This window comes from Agelaius tricolor, unplaced genomic scaffold (genome assembly GCF_023055355.1).
Source record: "Agelaius tricolor isolate 1412-34295 unplaced genomic scaffold, bAgeTri1.0.p SCAF_1, whole genome shotgun sequence".
Lineage (NCBI taxonomy): Eukaryota > Metazoa > Chordata > Aves > Passeriformes > Icteridae > Agelaius > Agelaius tricolor.
The window spans coordinates 2,172,087-2,190,309 of record NW_027269261.1 but is presented as its reverse complement, the minus strand read 5'-3'; the positions used below and the strand labels follow the sequence as shown (position 1 = coordinate 2,190,309).

The following is an 18,223-nucleotide window of genomic DNA, read 5'->3' as shown; positions in this document are numbered from 1 at the left end:
AGGAGTCACAAGATGGTTTAGAGAACTTTTTATCACATTAAAACCACAGAACAAAAAGCTTAGCTCAGAACTAACCTGACTTAACATCTTCTAGTGTGTAAGTTTTCAGATATTCTTAAAAAAAGAAACCAAAACAGACTGACTTGAAGTGTAATTGTTTATTCAAGCAGCTGATGGGAAGCCAAAACACACCATGGTCGAAGTAAAAATTTAAAACATTTCATATTAAAAATAATAAAAAAGATAATTTCCTTGCTGTTTCCCCAATCTCCTGTTTTACTTGGCTAGCTCTGAATGAAAACTTGGGTGATTTACCTAATCTCTCACTGAAGAGTGATTTGCTAAAAGTGTGTTACAGTACTACAAACAACACAAGCTCCTCAACTCAGAAAAACCCCTATAAATAAATTGACTATACCAAGAAAACAACAGGAGATGAGAAAAACACAAATCAACTGCAAAGAACCAGGCAATACAATTTCAAAATACAACTGTGGCCAAAGGAAGCTAAGCTCCTGAGTGCATTTTTAGCAAGAACTTGGGAGCTAGAGGAACACACTGTAATTAGACCTCAAGGACAACCATCATGCTGGACTTGTGGGGAATATCTTATATCCAAAGGTCACTTATCATACCAAGTACAAAATCAAATGGCAAGCAAAAAGAATCCTTTTCAAAAGCACACTTCCTCTACTTTCAGCAACATAACAGAGTCAAAAGTACCTAATTCAACACTCTTCTAAGACCTGTAACTCTAATTTCTCCATATTCCAAACTGTGACAAGGGCCAGTTGCATATGGATTGTGCTCCCTCCCCCAAGCCTCATCTGGCATCAGCTTTTCATGGGAAAGACCAGATCACTTGGAGAATGAACATTAGTATCAGGAATTGGTCACTGATACAGAAGAACCAGAGGAAATGAGCCACACACCAAAGAAAACAGCACTAGGAGCAATAATACTAATCTGGAAATAAACCTGTATGTGCATATATATATATATATATATATATAAAATGTATAACTTTTTGTGTGAGTACCATGTGCCCAGCACATTTTTTTTTTCAATGCATTGAGGTGTTTCCAGTGATTAGGAGGGGGTTTCTTTTGCTTAGGACCAACAGCATGTAAGATGATAGCCACAGAGTTCAGCACCTCCCATTCCCTTTCTACTTTCACCTAGCAGAATTACTATTTTTATTATACAGAATTCATGGCTGCCTTAAATTGATTCTCCAGAGCTCTTCCCAACCTTTATGGAGCCATCCTTGATAAGTGTTTAATAGGACAGGGTCAGCTTCAAGTTCAACTGCCCAAACTTCCTACTACTTTTCAATGAGGATGAAGTTTTCTTTCTATCTCTCAGTCTCTGTACAAAAAGCATCCCAGAATACTCACTAGATACACATAATCAAAGAGAAACACAGGTGCACAACGTACTAGAAAACACAGAAAGTTAATTCTTTGGTATTAGAAACACTTGTTCAAATGCCAGGAACAATGAGATCTGTAACCCCAAACTCTAGCACAATAAAATTCCATAATAATGGCCTGGTTAAGGTGCTTGAGTGCCTTTAATGCTCCCTTGATCACTCACCACACCACCAGAGCATTACAGATACCTACAACATCTCCATCCCATAACACACCTCAATTCATTTCAAGTCTACATCAAACTCTAAACTTCTTCTATTTATAAATATTACACCTTGGTAAATAGATGGCTTTCCAGAAACTTTTTGACTATGAAGTGTACAAATATTAAACAAAAAGACAACATAATGGCTTAAAGACAGGAATTAGCAACTTTAAGAGTCTCATTTCCCTAGAAAAAACCAAAATGTGATCGTGTCAGACACAAACTTTTGAACAAAGGCAATTTCAACAAAACTGGCAAAGGTTTGCAAGTCTAAGCAATACTGTGTTCTTAGGAATGGAAATACAGGAGCTACTCAAAAGAACAAGGAAAAAGCAGTTTCAGCTGGTGTCCCAACATCATCTGCTGGTTATTCAGCACCTGAGTAAATCCTCACTCCCTGAGATCAGAAAGAGCTGAGGAGTTTTAATTCAGTATTCCAGTGCACAGCACAGTTACACAAAGAGCACAATCAGCCTGGGTATGTTCACCAACCAAACAGCACTTCCAAGGTAAAACTTCACCAGAACAAATCAGCTGAGCTCAGGTAACTGCTGCCTTTATCTTCTGCTCCTCTGCAAACACCAACAAGTTCTCTTTCAATCTCTCCCTTTCCCTTCCCATCCCACCTCCCTGTGCTCTCCAGCAAACACCTGTCCTCCTTGAATCATCACAAGTTAATGCACTCTGGAGCAAAGCAGCAGCAGCTGGCTCTGGGCAGCTGTGTGCAATTTAACAATTGGCACCTTGCAGGAGTGATGTCACCCTGAGGTGTTCATCATGCTAGGCCACGCTTGCTTTGGGTTGAATTGCCCCCTTTAGAATGGCTGCAGATGTCCACCTAAACATAAAAAATCCTTCCTGAGAGCATCTTAAGACTTCCACCTTCTCAAAGAGAACTTGCCACAGCCACTGGTCCCAGGAGCAGTTCCACATTGTTTAAATACAGTCAAATGCCAATTATCAGCTAATACCCAGATTTTCTCAGCACACTGGAGCTGGTTCTACCCAGAACCACCTGTTGTCATTATAGTGCAAGATTTCTATTGTCATTTCATTGCAAGGGTACCATATTACCAGAGTTTTGTACCTCCTTGATGTTTCTCATAGGCAGCTCCTCTAGGCACTGACTCTTCCTCATCCTCACAGTAACCAACTGACTCCAGTGTCCCTCAACCACCCAATTTACTCTTTTATAACACTCTTCTTATTGGCTACAGCTGTGGCCTGCTAACATCAGGCCTGCTCCTAATCCTTAACAATTGGCTCAACTGCAACTCTTTAGGGGGTAAGATTACTTTCTATACTATCTTTATTTACTTCTGTTCTGTCCCCCTAGAACCAGCCTAGTGAACCACAATCTAAATAAACTCTCAGATACAGCATCTCAAACGTAGGACAGCTGAGCTGCAGCATGAGCCAGGCCAGGTCTAGCAGCAGCACTGCACCTTGCACACAAAGCCCAGCCTAAGTTACTACACCATGTAACCTCACTTGTGCCACTCAGGGAGCACAGCTCCAAGTTCAGCAATACTGAATCCACACATGCTGACAGCAGCGCCCTGGCCACGGTAAGGTGGGAATGTGAAATACAGAATTGATAGTTATGATTAATGTTGATGTATTAATTGATATAATGATTAATACATAATACCTAACTGAGGCTGGGTTATGCCAGTGACTGAGTAACCAGCAGTATCCCATGCAGCACTGAGTGGCATGGATACAGAGGAGATTCCCATCACAGGTTCAGGGAGCAGAAGGAGCTTCCATCAGTTAAACACTGTGTAATGCACATGTGGCCTTTCTGATCAAACACCAGGAGGAAATGGGTCAGACCAGCTTGGGGGATATCTGGCTGAGAAAGGAATTCACCAGGCCAAACTGCATCTTGCTCTGGCTCTGCTGGCCCAAGAGGATTGACCAGGAGTCTCCACACTGTCCTTTTCACACCCCCAGCTTCTGAGAGGGTTCCTGGGCCCAGCACAGCAGGAATGCACAAAGCTGCTCCTGGCCAGTGGGATGTCCAGGCTGCTGCATTTCCATGGAAGGCTGGCAGCACAGCAGGGCTGAGCCTGGGTCCAGCAGCGTTCCTCAGCACTGCTTCCATGTCACTCCTGAGTCCATGGAAGGATCTGTGGGATCCCTGCACTGCACCTCCTAATGCTTCTGTTATCTTGGGATTCCCTGCAGCCAAGATATTGCAGTCCTCCCTCTCCAGGGAAAGGTAGGTTACATATTAGTAAGGAAAAAAAAAACCCACAAAGCAATTTCAAAGCATCTATGCCACTCACTGGAGTGAGTTAAAAAAAAAAAAAGAAAAGAAAAAGAAAAAGTAGCAGTCAATTTCAGAGTCCTGTTTCAACTCAGTGTTGTGAATTGCCTTTGACTCCAAGACAAGATGTTACAATTCTGGGAGGGCTGTGTTTTTTTCTTTGTATTGAAGTTGTCATAGTTCCTCTTTCAATTAAGAAAAAACCCAACAAAACAAAATAAAAAAAAAACAGCTCAATTTAGGCAGTATTTCCACAATCATGTCTGCCTGACATCACCAAAACACATACTAGATGTGGAAAGTCAGGCTGCCCATCATAATATTTTGACAACAGCCACTGCAAGTTTCTCAAGGAATCAGCGCAGGATTGGACAAGTGCTGCATAATTTGAGCATTTCCCAGCATATCACTAATTATCCCAAGGTGAATTTCCAAGCTAGGGCTGACAGTGTCAATGCCAAGACTACTGCTCAGATAAAGGACTGCTCGCCTTCAGTTTCCAAGAGAGCTCCTGCATTCTTTCCTTTCAATAACATAATGTATCAGTACTTGAATGACTCTGGGTTTGAGTCATTTTCTCTAATACTCCAGTTCTGAACTTCTTTTTAAATACCACTTTAAGGTGAAGACACAGAACTCAGTCTATCAAACTACTTCATAAGTAGAACAAAGATTTAATTGCACGAACGAGGTTCCAAAAACTGAAGAGGTTTTCTATCAGTTTTAATTAAAAGTAGCAAGGAATGCAAAAATTAAAATACCTACTCCAGGAAGCATTCTATTTTCAAGAGAGAACTTTGCAAATTAGTTCAGCTGTACTACTTGGCACGCTGTGAATCAGTTTCAGACAACAAGAGCAGCTTTCCCCCACAACCAGAAAGAAAAGGCCCAGGACTGAGCCACCCTGGCCCAGAGGAAGCAACAGATGAGCAGTAGATTTACAACAAAAGCATGTAATGACTGTGCTCCAGGTTTCAGGGACAAAATCTGTGAGAGACAAATATGATTAATTCATTTCTCACAGAGGATATTTAAGGCTCCTTAAACAAGGAGATGAGAGGTAAATGGGCAATGGGTTGTTATCCTCAATGGAGCTTCAGGCAATTCATTGAAAGCCCAGGAAGAGCTTGCTCAGCATTTGAACTCCAAGGCTTTATTTGTTTCCAGCAGCACAGGTGCAAGCTACACTCATTCAGAAAGGACAATAAAATTCTGAGAAAGGACAGGCTAGCAATGAAGTCAACTTCTGTCTCCCAACTTTCAGATAGACACTCAAATTTCGCATTCCTTTGTGCCAGATAATCTGTATTTAGTAATTCTTTCAAACACATGGTGTATTAGGTAATTTATTGGCTAAAACAATTATATAATTTTTAAAAGCTGATAGGTTAAAAGAAATAAGATAAATAAGAGATGGCTGAAGGCAATGCACAGGATTCATAGAAGCATATCCAAGAGAGCAGTTAAGTTTCATGACAAGCATCCCCCACGACCAGAAAATGTATTTACAGGTGCCATGTTGATATAAACAAATGTGCTTACAGGTCTCTATCAGCAAGTACAGCTCTGGCTACACTGAGGTCAAGTCACTCTGGAAAGAGTCAAACTGCACTGTTGCTCAGACCCATGGCGTTTCCAAAACACTGATGGAAATTGATTTCAATTTCTGATCAGTTTGATCAGACTGCATCTAATCTAAATATTATAGATCCAGCTCTGACACTTAGGACTTGAAATACACTGGCACAAGTTTCACTTTATATTTAAAGGAAAAAAGTAGCTCAGGGGGAAAAACAGTTCAACCCCAAGTAAAGCAGCAACAGTTAACAGTTATTAACTGTGAAAGAAGTCAGAGACCAGGCAATACAGACAAGGATTTACTGCACTCACCCTCCTTCAGCTAAGCAGAACTTCCTTTCATCAAGCTTTTGAGCTCACACTGCCCAGGGCTATCCCACAGCAGATCCAAGAAGGAAAAATAAATATTTCAATCTCTCCTATCAGCTGTTGCCTGCGAGCCCAGAGTGCAACCCCAGCAGAGCCCTCCTGTCAGGACCCAGGAGCCTGCCAAGGGTGGGTGGGCTGTGCTCCACAAGCCTTCCACACACAGAGCCCATCTCCCAAATTCCTCAGCAGATATGGATGCTCTGGCCCCTCTAAAGCTCTTCTGGAGCTGCCCCACTGTCCATTTCCAGCACTGCTCACAGCCTCTCCTAGCAGAGCACGGATGTGAAAGCACTGTCAGTTTTGTTGATGCCCACAGAGTTTAGAATTAAAAATTTGAAGACGAGATTTGCAAAGTACAGAGACTACAGGCAGAAAAGTACTCTGAAAAACACCAGTTTTTCAGTTCACACCCACTTAAAAGTAATTGCACTGTTGGTGAAAATCATGGGTTTTTTATGAAGAATTCAATAATTACGTGTCACAGAATAATAAATAGGAAACTGAACACTTCCTGAAGATGAAATTCTTGCTAAAAATTATCAAATGCCCACAAAATGAGCCAAGCAGCACAACAGAAAAATAAAGACAATGAGTGTTGAACAACACAGCATAAAGCATGTTTCTATACACAATTACACAGATTAAAAACTCTCAGGTGGAAGTCAGTGCAATGAATTGGAGGTTTCTTCAATGTGTGCAAAGTGTGAAAAAAGGCAAAAAAAGTTTTGCCCCTCATTCCTTGATGGGAACCAATGATCTGCAGAGATTCTGATCTAGAAACAAGTCTCAATTGACATGGGTTTCTCAAGTCTTATTCACAGCCCTTCTACAAATTAGCTGAAGAAAGGTCAACTCCCAAAGATGCATTTTACACAAGGAATTTTTCTGACAGGTTTCTACTTTTTCCCCCAGTTGTTGCAGCACTAAATCTCATGAGCAGTTCTAAGCTCACTGTCCACCAGGCGTACTGGACCTGAACAACTCCAGAAATAAAACTTTACAAACCTCCAACAAGCTGGATATTTTTCCTACATGTTAAGAACACCAGAGAAATCCTCACAGTTGCATATCTGTGTTTAGCATTCAGATTGCAAATCAATTCCCATGCCAGGAAAGGAACAAAGTGGAAAGAACGGCTTCTCACCTCTTCACATTTTCAAGAAATTGCCAATTTGCTGCACAAAATGAAAGAAGAAATCACCTCAATATAAGCTTAAATGGCAGAAATTAAATGGCCACGACTCTGTTTAATTGCAGCATGCTGTTACTACAAGCAGCACTGAGTAATCAGCACAACCACTTGCTCCTGAGGATGGGAAGAATCTTTTTCACATTGTCCCAGCATCCAGACAACTACAAAGGTGTAGCTTGGCCTGCAGAAATCCCTATTAGCTGCCTGAAAAAACTCAGAGAAGAAAACAGATGAAATGAAAGGAACCAAGAAGTAAACATTGCTCTTCCCTCCCAATCACTAAAATGCCAAATCCCAGCCTGCTCATCACTTGGACACAGAACACAATTCCAGGATTTGCTTCTCTGACTCAATGTGAGTTGAGCACAGAAAGATGGAAGCAAACTGCAGTGAGATGGAGAAATCAACTAAGGAAGGAATTAGAACCTCTAACATATAAAGTCTGTATTAGCAATAACACAGGAGAACAAGAAGCAAAAGGAATTCGATGAATTAAAGCAATGGGTGAGGCTCATAACACCCTGAACTGTCTCCTGGCACACAAAATCCATCTCCCAAAGCCAAGGCAGGCCAAGGGAAATGGAGCCAGGTCTGCTCCCCAAAATCCTGTCCCCTGAACCCCAGAGTGACAGGGCCTGAGCATCCACCATGGCCCACGACACCCTGCAGCACTTGTGCATCCAAGGACAGCTCCACGAGCTGCCCTGGCAGAACCAACACCAGCACCACCCAGAGAGCCTAAAGCACACGGCCCTGGGTTTGGCTCAGGAACTGCTCGGGACTTGGGTGACTTGTGAGCTCCCCTTAGGGAGGGAAAGCAATGCAGCAACAAACACTCCAAAAGAATGATCCAACAGGAAGATTTCCTCCACAGGAAACACAATGACTTCAAGTTCTACACTGATCAAGTCTCTTTTGGACATGAAGCAAAGGATGCTTTTCTTTCCCTTTCTTGCTTTCTTCAGTTTCCTTGAACTTATCCCCCGACTACTCTACAGTGCTAGAACCTTGTGGCTTTAAGGATATGATTCCAAGTACTTATCCAACAGAAGATTTCCCTGTATACAAAGAGAAGCATCTCAGTAAATACACCTCAGTGCTGTGTAACTCACACCAAAACTCAGCAGAACAGGATTTATGTAACTCAAATTCAGCATCACTGATCAAGTGGTCTGAGCTATGAGAAGGAACCAGTTTGCAGCAGCCTGAACAGGAAAAGTCTCAGGACAAAATCATTCCTGATCACATCAAATAACATGAACCAAAATAATTGTACAGAACAAAAGCTGAAATATCTTTCCAAAAATAGAAGCCTTTTAGCTATTAAAGTCACAGAGCTTTTCCTTCCCTTACTTTACAAACAAACCAACTTTGTCTTGGTGCCACCTTCCCTTTCACTTTACAAAGTTCACAATTAGTGAGGATACAAGTTTCCCCTTCCATTTTTCCCTCTGTTTACTTCAGCTCATTTGGAGTAGCACTTCACAGTCCATAACTGCAATTTGGCAATGCTGCTACAAAGAAAAGGTTATTTTCATTTTCCTTTAGGCCTGGTTGCTCATTGCCTTAGAAAGGGTCAAACACAAACATGAAAAAATTACTGAATTTCAGTGTTATAAACAAGTGACTTTCTTTTTTTCAACAGGAGACAGCAGAGATCCAACAGGCTGGGAAGTTACCCCAGTAAGTCCTCCATAACATCTCTGCAGAGATTCTGAACATGGAAATATCACTTAAGGGGAAAAAAGATGAATCTTTTAAAAAAAGAAAAAAAAAGAAGAAAGAAAAAAGCCATGCAACAGAGACAACTTCTACAGTTTTGCACAAGAGGAATCATCAAAGAGCCAAATGAAACCTTAGATCTGCACAAAACACCAGAGCAATCAATCCTGAAGTTTACAGGTAACCACAGAACAAGTGAGAGCCGCTCTTGGAGACCAAGTGATGTTAATGATGCAATAGTTGTAATAATTTTATAGCACATCCTCAATATCTGAGTCCTCACAACATAAAATATTGATCCTCTCCAGACCCCAAGGAGCAAACTGAATGCTGCAATGCTTTGGAACACAATTTCTCACCTACCTCAAAGTAAACATCCCCTCAACCCAACCTCCAAGACTACTCTCTGTACTCCCTCCATGCCAGAACAGCAGGACAAGGAGTCAAGCCAAGAATCTCCAGCATCCAAATTCAGGGCTATCCTGAAACTACACAAACAGTCAAGCACTCCAGCACCTCAAGTGTTTTATGGACCTGATTACTCTGGGAGCAGTTCTGCCGACAGTGATAACAGAGAGAAAAACAACAGTGTGAGTCCACAGTCATCTCCTATGCTTCAGTAAACTGGGGGGGGTTGTTTTGGGTTGGTCCTTGGGGGTTTTTTATTCTTCTGGTTTACTAAAGAGAAAACATAAGGAGAATAATAGCCTGCAAGCTGGTGTACTAGAATAACATCTAGAAGGCTCTAATCATTAGGGTGAACTGATTTTACAAGATTTCAGAGCTGACTGGGAAAAAAAAATGGGCTGAAGAGGTAGTAATTGAAAAAAGTGAAGCAGAATGCTGGGAAGAAAACAAACTTTGTTCCCAGAAACCAAGAACTGGGAATAACCGAGGCCTACCAAGGTAACCTAAAACCACAGCTGCCACTACATAATAAAACCTATTTTTCCATGTTGTAATCTTTGTTTCTTACTTTTATAAAACCCAAGCCAAGCAAGAAGAACAAACCAAACCTAAACCAAAATCATCTACAGGGTTTTAAGTCAACACACATCAAGATGAGCTGCAGTCCCAAAGGGAAGCCTCGTAGCAACCGAGCGGAGCTGGGCTCTCTGGGACACCCCACGGCCAGGACTGGGGGACACTGACTCAGGACAGGCCTGGGAACCACACTGGCACTTGCAGCTAGGAAGAGGCACCCCAGGCCAGCCCTGCACCCAGCAAACACTCAGCACTGAGCACCACATCCCCAACACCTGCAGTGAAGGCTCCACAGGGATGGCGTGGATCTCCAGGCAGCTCAAACCATGCCATGGCTCTCGTGGGACACAGCAACCTGCACAACTCCTGAGAGATCTGAGACAGCCAAACCCACCTGTGAGGTTCCATTTCTGTGTTTCCTGGCTCACTTTGGGGCTGAGATTATCTGGGTATCCGTGCAGTGCCTAACAAAACAGAGCTGTCCTGATCAGGGCCTCTGGACAGCACAGAAATGTAAATACTACTCAAGAACAAGTGAAACTCAATATAAACCCTCCAGGACTGACAAGAGCTGGCATCCAAAGAAACCAAGGAATGCAAAGTGTATCAGGGTTCATTTTGGGATACAGAATGCTGTAGATTAACACAAAAGCACAGAATGTCCTCAATGCACTTTTGCTGTAAAATTTGTGCACATTTAAATGAGCCCCTATAATTAATGCTGTGAGAATCTGTTCTTAAGCCTTTTGCAAATAAGTGGCCTTATCTTAAAAAGCAGCCCATTGTGTCTTCCCTTTTTTTTCTTCTATTAAAGGCTACTAAAAATGTTTATATTGTGGAAGATTAATTAAAGAAACATCAGACTCTTTATAGACTTTACTCCTATTAAATCCTGCCTGGGATAATGTAAATGATGCTAAGAAACCTACAGTGAGAAATTAAGACTGTTTGCTGTGATTGAACAGATTGTCTTATAGTGCAAAAACTCCTCTAAAGTCTGGACATTTCATAGGGGAATTTACACTTTATCAAGTTCCTGGATCTAATCATAACTTGAAATTACTACTTCTCAGAAAATAACTTCAAGATCAGGGAATTTACTGGGTTGAACATGCAGATCAAATGCTGAAAATCAAGATGCTGCAAGAGAAGAAAAAGAAATATACACAAAAGAAATATATACAAAAACCCCAAGACTGCTGATTTTGCTCACAGAATATTGCCTGCTTCTCATGCTTAAGCACAGCAATGTATGTTAAATGCCTACATGCATACTCACTCATTTTGGCCAAAAAAATAATCTTACCAATCCACAGGTGTCCAGTTCAGCAGCTCAGGCAGCCCCTGAGTGCCAGAGCCAGGACCACTGAGTGCCTGTGACAAAATCAGGAGCTGGAGTGTTCCCAGGACATAACCCTGGGCTCCCCAAAGGTCACTGCTGGACAGAACGCCCAGCTCTGCACAGTGAGGGGCTGTGGGTTAACCCTGGGGCAGTCTGCCGTGGGGCTAACACACCCCTAATGCAAATGTGTCTGTTTGGGGGCAGAGCTGCTCAGTTTCACCCTTCTGCCACCCCTCAGCTGGGAACTTCCTGGGCAGGAAAAGGGAGCTTCCCACGTGCTCCTTCCAAACACCACTGAGGGCTGCTGTCACTCCCCTCTCCAAGTCACCTGCAATGCAACTGACACCAAATCCCAGTTTGTAAACATCACAGCAAATGATGACAAAGGCCAGTGTAAAAATGTTTGGTTCAGCAAGAAAATTCCAAAAGGAAGGAGATGCTGTTCCCTGGGCCTCTCTGGAAACCCTGCTTGGGGAGCTCAGGTGCAGAGCTGATCCCAAATGCTCCGTGGGCAGCAAAGGAAGCTGCTGGCAGCCTGTGCCTCACACATTTCGGCCATGACCCCATTCTTTACTACCACTTTTCACTTCTGTTGCAGGGTTTCAAAAACCAAAGCTTGACATCAGTTTTGCACTATGTACCTTTCATTATTACTTAAGGAACGCAAAGAACTCAGCTGGAAGTTAGAAAAGAAACCATCCCTTCCTCACAACTCAGTCTCACCCAGTGAGAAGGGAGCACCATCACATGTCTTTGTATCCAAACACACACACCAAACAGTTCTGCTGATTTACAGTGGGCTTCTTTCTCTGAAGGGAAGGCCAAACCTAATGTCACTTAAGCAGCGTTTTTTGAAATTAACTACAGAGCAGCAGTAGTGCAGAATTTTCCTAATGAAGTTTGACTTTTAAAGACATATTTCCTTCTACTTAATAGCAGAGATATATCTTATATAATGCAGAACCATTAAATTATCCATACTCCAGTTTTATATAAATATATATATCTACATTAAAAAAGAATTGTTAAAGTGATTGAAGACATTGCTTTATCTGTAGGGAAATATCTATCTTCATCAATCCCAATTACCTTAAAACATCTGCAAAAATCAATTCATACTGGAATTTCAGAGATTCCTCGAAATATCAAATTTAATGTTACATTTTCCTATTTGATCATACCAATCCAAATCAAGTTTAAGCAATGATTACTTATCAATCCATCCAAAGCAAGTGAAGTTTTCTCTTCCAACAAGCAGCTGTCATCATATACAATTGATAATTTAGTCTTATTTTGAACCTACTGTTTAAATAACCATTTGGTGTGTAATATCGACATAATATCATTTAATCCAGCCTCTGAACTCTCTCAGAAGTTACTTTTACACCTACATTTTTACTTCTCAAATGAAACGCTGGCCATCACTGAACACCCTCTTTCCCCAGCAAGAAAGAGGCCAACATTGAACTCCTGTAGGATCCTAGGGAAGAACAAACAGCACATGGAAGTGGGCCTCAGAAGAGTGAAGACAACTCTACCCAAGCCCTGTCCTAGGCAGCATTCTATGCTCCACTCTGCTGGAACAGGATTTGCAGAGTGCAACCAGGAAAAATGCCATGTTTAAGATCCGAGATAGTTAAACTTCCCTCTAACCGCAAACTTCAGCTGGTAAGTTGTTTCAATTCCTCAGCATCCGTACAAATAGTGGTTTTTTTCGTCTTTGTTCGTGAGGCAGAGCTCCTGAGAAGCTGGGAAGGTACCTTGGCTGCCACGGAGCGCAGGTTCCAAGGGATACACGAGGCCTACAGGGAATTTCGTGCCCCAAACGCTCCCGATTCCAGCGGCAGCGGGGGGAACACCTGCTCTATCACCCCTCCGACCCTGCCGGTAACAGTCGGAAAGAGGAAACTTCGGGAGGGAACCAGAGACCACCCCCGAAGCCAAACACCCGGCAGCAGCAGCTTCCCAACCTCGCCAAGCCGAGCCAGGCTCCTCCAGGCGCCGCTTCCCTCACAGCTTCGGGAGAATCGGTGCCCGAAAAGCACCTGCACCGCGCACCGAGGCCGGGCACAGCGAGGGGGAGGCAGGAGCACTCCGAGCCGCCTTGGCTGCTGCTGCTGCCGGTTCAAAGGGACCCAGCCCAGGCCCGGCTGCCCCGGAGCGGCTCCCGGCAGCTCCTCAGCCCGGCCAGGCCCCGCCGCGGCTGCCGGGGATGTGGATCCCGAGGGAAAGGGGGGATGGAGCAGGGACACGGCGGCGGCAGGCCCGCCCCAGGCCGCGGGGAGCGGGGAAGGAAGGAAGGGGGAAGGAAGCGCCGAGCAGGGCATGGAGGGAGCTCCACCATGGCAGCGGAGAGAGGGAACCCCGCGGCCGGGAGGCCCGAGGCGGGCGGGGAGAGGCGAGCAAGGAGGCGAAGCGGGGCTGTAACCCGGTGCAGAGGAGGGTCCGCGGGGTCCCGGCCCGGGGGGAGGGAAGCGGGGGAGGGCGGCCGCACTTACTCTCATTTAACACCTCCAGCAGCTCGGCGCAGCTCTCACACATTGTTCATTAACAGCAGCAGCAGCCGCCGCCGCCTCCTCCCGACCATTGATTGATCCGCTCGGTGCTGCTGATTGATGATTGATGGGGGCCGGGGCGGGGGTCACCGGGGGGGAGGGGAGGGAGGGGGCGGGAAGGAATGGGAAGAGAAGGGGAGGGGGGGAGGGGGGGGGGGAGAGGCAGGGGCCGGTCTGGGATCCGGGGCGGCTGATCAATGCAAATGAGCCTGTGGCGGCGGCGGCGGCAGCGGCGGGGAGGAGGAGGAGGAGGAGGAGGAGAAGCCGAGTCACTCACTGGCTCCCAGGGACTCCACGCGCCGCCATTTTGCTGAGGGGGAAGGAGGAGGAGGAGGCGACGGGAGGGAAGGGGGGGGACAGGGCGCTCGGGCGCCGCTCGGCAGTTTCCGACCAGGCAGGAGGAGGCGAAGGTGGCCGAGTCCCTCCTCCTCCCTTTTCCCTCTCGCCCCGCCTTCCCACCGCGGTTCCGAGCGGCGGGATGGCGAGCGGGGAGGAGGAGGCAAGGGGGCGGGAGGGTAAAATGGCGGCGGTGGCGGTTGGGCGCGCGCCCGGGGAAGGGCGGGAAGCGCCTCTCCCTGCCCTCTCCCTGCCCTCTTCCCGCCTCCCACCGCCGGGAATCTCCGCCAGGAACGCGCGCACGCCTCGGCTCTAACAGCGCCGGGGGAGCGGCTTCTCCTGCCCGCCCCTTCCCTCGGTGCCTGGAGCCGCGCTCGCCGGGCTGCCTCGGGGACCTCCCGCCTGAAGAGAGCGCTTAGCACGCTAAGCCGAGCTCCGTGGCGAGGAAGCTCCCAGCTTCCAGGCGCGTTTCCAGGTCTTTGGGGTGGTTTCTTGGCGTTTTCCGCCGTCGGGGCGCGGGACGGAAGAGCCGCCGCCATCTCCTTCCCGCCCAGCGCGGCTGAGGGGAGCGGGGGCACCTGTGGCCGCCGACCCGGACCCCGGGAATGGGCGTTTGGAGGGCTACGGTAGCGTTTTCTACTAATAACTAATTTATTTTTACCTCATAGTTTTCTGCCCTAGTTTGTTGGGGGGAGGGGGTTTGGTTGTTTTGGGTTTTTTTGGTTTTTTTTTTTTGCTTCCCACCCCCCCCCTTCTTGCACCGTGATTTATTCTGTACAATCAGAAATGGCATCTGTGACTGGCTGGAAATAGCCTTTTCTAAATAAAAGACACGGTGAAAATGAACGAAAAACTTTAATTGAGGATACGTAATTTATGCTGTTACAACTACCAGTTAGTTCAGTCTGCCTTGGGTACGTTTTGAACGAGGTTTCAAACCCGTGGATGCCAAAATTTCAGGCAAGCATCTATTTTCCATTAAAAAAAAAAAAGCCCAACCCTTTTTTTTTTTTTTTTTTTTGCCATCTCTGAATGCTGCTCCCTCTCCCAGGTACATGTAAGTGGAATAGGGATCACATGATGGATCTCGGCTGGTGTTTCTCCCCTCGGCAGGCACTTCCCGAGTAGGAAGCGCTGTTTTTATTTCTGCAGTACCACCCAGCGGCCAGTCCGTGTTACTCTGAGTGCTGCGAGCGTACCGACCTGTACACGGGATTAAAAACCCAAATCTATTAATAGCCGCAATGCAGATGCCATATAGTTTAGCAGAAAGTCAAATAGAATCACCAAATGAGGGGGAAAAACAAAAAAAAAAAGTCGTTTTGAATTCCTCAGTGGCTGTCTCGTATTTCTTCCACTTGAACTAAATCTGCTGGCATGGTGGAGATGCAGTTCTGGGCTTTTTTAATTCCATGTGCATATTTATCCAGGCTGATAACAGCGTGGTGGTTGTGTGTGTAACCTCCCACTGCAGGCCACAGAATGCTCAGCTCCAAACAATCCTCGAGGCGTCACTGTGTTAAACTAAGATTAAAAATCCCACTGCTGTTCAAAAGTAAGAGACAATTTACTGGGAACAACTACAGTGTAAGTCAGGAATATACTAAAATGATGTTCCACCCAGAATTCTTGTCACTGCTTGGTTTTGAAATACTTTCCATGGTGAGCTTATCAACAAAGATAGTTATTCCTAAATATTCCCTGCTGAAATTTCCTTTTACTATTTTAAACTAATACAGAAAATTAACTTGAGAGTCTACAGGAGACACAGATTCCTTGTCTGTCTCTTTAATTCACATAACATGTTAGTGCAGATGTATTTCAAATGGGAATAACAAGGGGCAGTAATGCAAGAGAGAGGTTGAAGACTGTGAGTAAAAACCTAAAAACTTCCCTGAAACTTTTTACTAATCTTTCTGCTTATATTTAATTTATAGATGTTTTAATTCCTGACAGTGTCTTTTCTAAATTATGTATTTTCTGTTGATAGAAATCTGACCAGCACGAGCTAGTTAGCTATTAATCTAACTGGTTACATCACTAAACCTCCATAATAATAACAACTATTTAATTGCAAACTGGTTTAGTTATTAAAATGACACAGATGTACTGGACCCTGTCAAGCCTTTTTTGGTTGCTTCATCTCTTCCAGCTAGCCTGAGAATGCATAATGGAAGAATAAAAGGAGTCCAGAACATTGCAGTTGTGTTCTGCTCCTGCCTGAATTAATGTAGTGACACCTTTCTCTTCTACAGCACCGATTTCAAAGCCTGAGGTCCATCAAAATGTAGACCAGAGGATTTATGAGCGAGTTTTCACTTGATGTTGTGCTGCCTTACCTTCTGTGTGTCCAAGAGGCTTTCAGTTTCTGTAGAACACCTCACTCCACAGTCTGCATCATCCCATTTGAATTTGCACTTTTCTCTCTGCTCTTCCTTCCTCAAGCAGGCCCTGCAGTACCTTTTCCAGCAGACTCAAAGTGCCAGAACATCTTCAGAGATGGTTTTCCTGAGCAATCAGCTGTCTGACCTGAGGGCAGCCCCTCACAAACACCGGAGTCACAGAGGGGACCTTCTGGAGCCCGCTGTCACGTGCCAGGCTCAAGGAGTACAGCACAAGAGCATGGCTGACCTTGAGTCACTCCTGCTTTTGGGCAGAACACAATCTTGAAAGCCTGATTCCTTTTACTGTGCTGGTTTCCTTTTATTTTTTTTTTTTTTTTTTTAACTAGAGACTAAATTGAATTCTTTTAAATGAAATTAATTGTTCGCTTCCAAGCTGAAGACAAGACCTGTCAGTGGCCTGGTTACAGAGATCATCAGCCTCCTGCTCTTGCATGCTTTGTTTTTCCTGTTAACCTTTATTCTCTCTCAGTGCCATCCCAGCAAGGCTGTTTTATCCCCAGGAGGCCTCTTCCCTTCCCCTGGCTGCAGTGCTCCTCATCTGGGAATATTTGCTCTGGTAAAGTGCCAGCACAGCTCTTCTGGAGGAGTAACTTAGACAAATGCAAGACTTGGGCAAAACTAAAATCCTTAATCCAAGAGCAAGAACATGAATTTTCAGAATTCATGCCCCAACACTGAGCTAGCAGTTTAACTGGACTCCAGTTAAATCTCTGACCCCGTGTCTGAAATGCTGCTGGAAACCACTGGAAGCCATCAGCAACAGAGTCAGGATCAAGTTCACCCACATTTAACTTTCAGCACTTGACTTCCACTGCTCTTTCAGCACTCTGACCTTTTTAACAGGGCCCATGTCTAACTAGGCTTTGGTGTCACAGCACCCTGAGAAGACAAATCCAGATTGATTTACCCCAGGTAATACAGAATACTCAAAATTTGGCCACAGGTATCATGTAAGTACAGACAAGGCATTGCTGAGCATGAGGCTGCCACCAGAAACTGAACCACTCCCAAAGTGTTCCAGGCAGCTCCTGTTGTACATTTGGGCCTCTTTTGGACTTCTTAGTGGTGACACACACTTGCAGTGTTCCTTTGGAGAGCTTTTCCTGCCTGGTTAGCAATGTCCCTGTTAAAATAAGCAGCAGTGGGGTAGGAAGGGGGCTGGAGCCTGCTCCCAACACAGGAGGGAAAATTTTACCTCCCCTCCCCACTCCAGGTGTTAGATTGGATCATTGCTGATAATCTTTGCTGAAATCACATGATCCACAAGAGACTGCAGACTTCAAGGCTCAGGAGAAGCTGAGACTATTGGAAAGTATTTAAGATTTCATGGGTGTTCACAACCAAAAAACAGGCACCCCACATTGATCTCAGACTGGGAAGAGGCTACCCAAGGAAAAGTGCTGGGTGACTTATTTACAAGGAGTAAATAAAAATGAAAATCTGAGTGTTTTGTTTTCTTCCAAACTCTTAACCTCCAAAATACTCCTTCCTCCTCAATCCCATCTTTCCTTGTACTTAAAACACAAAGAAAAGCTCACAGGTTTGTAGGTGTAAAATCTGTGACTTTTAGGTACTTGAGGTGCACTGTACATGGGATAATGACCCCCAAAAATTATTCCCTCAATGGGAATGGCCGAGCCTTTTCCCAAGGAACCTGCTGACAGGGACAGCCTTGGACAGTGAGGGGAGGATGTCCTGAAGCTGAAAGCCTAAAAATGAATTCAAGGATTGAGAAGCATTCCTGAGGGGCAGGTGGACAGGATGATTCTTTTACTTTTTTTAAAGAGCTGTCTCCATCTAGCAAGGGGTAGAAGGAAGTTTATCCACACC

At 44.8% G+C, this 18,223-nt stretch overlaps 1 protein-coding gene and 1 long non-coding RNA gene across 12 annotated transcripts in view; one reads left to right on the top strand and one right to left on the bottom strand.

Annotated features, from left to right (window-relative positions):
* USP34 (ubiquitin specific peptidase 34) overlaps positions 1-14,162 on the bottom strand; it is a 118,994-nt gene extending 104,832 nt beyond the window's left edge. For 4 of the 10 annotated variants that reach the window (XM_071441951.1, XM_071442256.1, XM_071442040.1 and 1 more), the window contains exon 1: positions 13,596-14,156. In XM_071441951.1, the coding sequence (XP_071298052.1) occupies positions 13,596-13,638 (43 nt within the window). In that variant the 5' untranslated portion in view covers positions 13,639-14,156. Of the gene's footprint in view, positions 1-13,595 lie in introns of all 10 variants that reach the window. The other 6 variants (XM_071442188.1, XM_071442426.1, XM_071442698.1 and 3 more) reach the window with 3 other exon arrangements.
* Positions 14,162-17,837, top strand: LOC139597727 (uncharacterized). 2 transcript variants are annotated; one of them, XR_011681692.1, is made up of 2 exons: positions 14,162-14,614; positions 15,419-17,837. It is a non-coding gene; the product is annotated as an uncharacterized lncRNA (long non-coding RNA). The 2 variants fall into 2 exon arrangements; XR_011681689.1 differs by having other exon boundaries at positions 14,178-14,614; positions 16,244-17,837.
* The last annotated feature ends 386 nt before the right edge of the window (positions 17,838-18,223 follow it).